Consider the following 1,674-nt stretch of genomic DNA (forward strand, 5'->3'; position numbering starts at 1 on the left):
TTTTTTTTTTTTTTTTTTTTTTTTCAATAAAACATATATTATAAAGTAGATAGTAGATAATATCATATCATTGTAGAGATTTGTAGTGAATACTTTTTGTCTGTCTAGATCAGTTTACATTTGAAAATGTTAGAATTGAAGTCCGGTTGGTCACACCAACAATTAATCGAACAAATTTACAAACCCGAACTCAAAATCTATTTTATTGAAAATAATAATAATAATAATAATAATAACAAAAAAGAAAAAGCATTAAAATCATGAAAAGTAGACCGGGCACCTCACGTCCATGGAAGAAGGCAAAATCAACCCATCACGGCCCACCGACACGTCACAATTAGCGTGCATACCATGGTGCTTACTATCCCAAGCGGATATTCTAAACCGGATGGTCGACGAAATCTCCAACCGGAAACCCACGGCTCCCTTAGACCGCTCTTTAGTAAATTCCATCCACCGATGCCGGTCGACGTTCAACGTCCCTCCACTAAGCGCCGCCGTCAGCACCTTGGTAGTCTTCGGGCCTTCATAGTACTCATCCAGCAGCGGCGTGGACCCGATTTTCTGGTTCTTATAATAAACCGAACCGACCATGGAATCGTAGTAGATCCCAATGTTGAGATTGGAGTTTCGGGCCGTGACGTTGAAGACAATTTCGGGATTTTTGTAGCCGTTATCGAGGCCCAAACCCAAAACTGAAAAATGGTGAATGAAAAATCGGGGCCGGTGGGGTCGTAAACTAAGCCACAGAATAAACGTTATGATACCCACAATGAACAACAAGCCCAAGAAGACGGCGCATATGAGCTTGGAGACGCGCGTGGTTAGGCTGTCCTTGACACGCTGTGCGTAATAGCGCGGCGTGTGGTGGCGCTTGATTGGGCGCTGTTCTGGCGTCTTCGTCTCCGCCAATTGGGTGGGAGTGTTCATTTTGCAGGATCACAAAGCATTGTGTGGGAGGTGGGGGTGCTCAAGTAGTGAATATATAAAGGGAATATGTTGGTTGGGGGAATTTTTACGAGGAAAGAAAAGAATAACAAGATGGGGTCTTTTTTCCCAAGAACAATGAAGCAATCGAGTTATTCTTGTCTGTTTATTTGAAAAAGTTGGCGTTTGATCTTTTGTAGGAGTTGTGGAGGGATTGGAGAATGGTGTTTTTATTATTCAATCTTTGATATTCTTTTCCCCCATTTGGGTTCTTGTATTATATCAATCAACGTATGGTTGTTGTATTGTATTATCCACCTGTGCTCTTACCCTTCCTCAACTTTTTGTTGTATTCAAATGTTGTTCGGTTCGTTGGCCCATTAGGCCCATTACTCCACTCTTAGTGGGCTGTACTTGGCCCAACTTCTGAATTTAATTTCTTGTCCTGCGTGGGATGCAAGTGAGATGCACTCCCACGCTCCTAACGTTTTAAAGCCTTAAGAGAAATCCCAAAAAAGACAATATATACTAATAGTAGATCTGGGTCGTTACAAATTATCATCTACCCAAAATTTATAACCCTCGAATAATAAATAGAATTTGATTTTTTTTTACGTGGGATGAATTGTAATTATGATGATTGATTTCTTGTGAAGAAATATTTATATTCATAGTATGCAAATAAATAATAATAATTAAAAAAAAAAAAAAAAAAAAAAAAAAAAAAAAAAAAAAAAAAAAAAAAAA

The 1,674-nt window shown here is 38.8% G+C and overlaps 1 protein-coding gene across 1 annotated transcript; it reads right to left on the bottom strand.

Annotated features, from left to right (window-relative positions):
* Positions 1-136: 136 nt before the first annotated feature.
* On the bottom strand, positions 137-942 carry LOC111440048 (NDR1/HIN1-like protein 26). The gene has a single exon (XM_023077427.1). The coding sequence runs from the start codon at positions 928-930 to the stop codon at positions 259-261; it is 672 nt and encodes a 223-aa protein (XP_022933195.1). The 5' UTR covers positions 931-942; the 3' UTR covers positions 137-258.
* Positions 943-1,674: the final 732 nt, after the last annotated feature.

This window comes from Cucurbita moschata, unplaced genomic scaffold (genome assembly GCF_002738365.1).
Source record: "Cucurbita moschata cultivar Rifu unplaced genomic scaffold, Cmos_1.0 Cmo_Scf00133, whole genome shotgun sequence".
Taxonomy (NCBI): Eukaryota; Viridiplantae; Streptophyta; class Magnoliopsida; order Cucurbitales; family Cucurbitaceae; genus Cucurbita; species Cucurbita moschata.

Excerpts from the sequence above, each read along its gene's own strand:
- LOC111440048 (XM_023077427.1), bottom strand. The coding sequence starts at position 930 with ATGAACACTCCCACCCAATTGGCGGAGACGAAGACGCCAGAACAGCGC.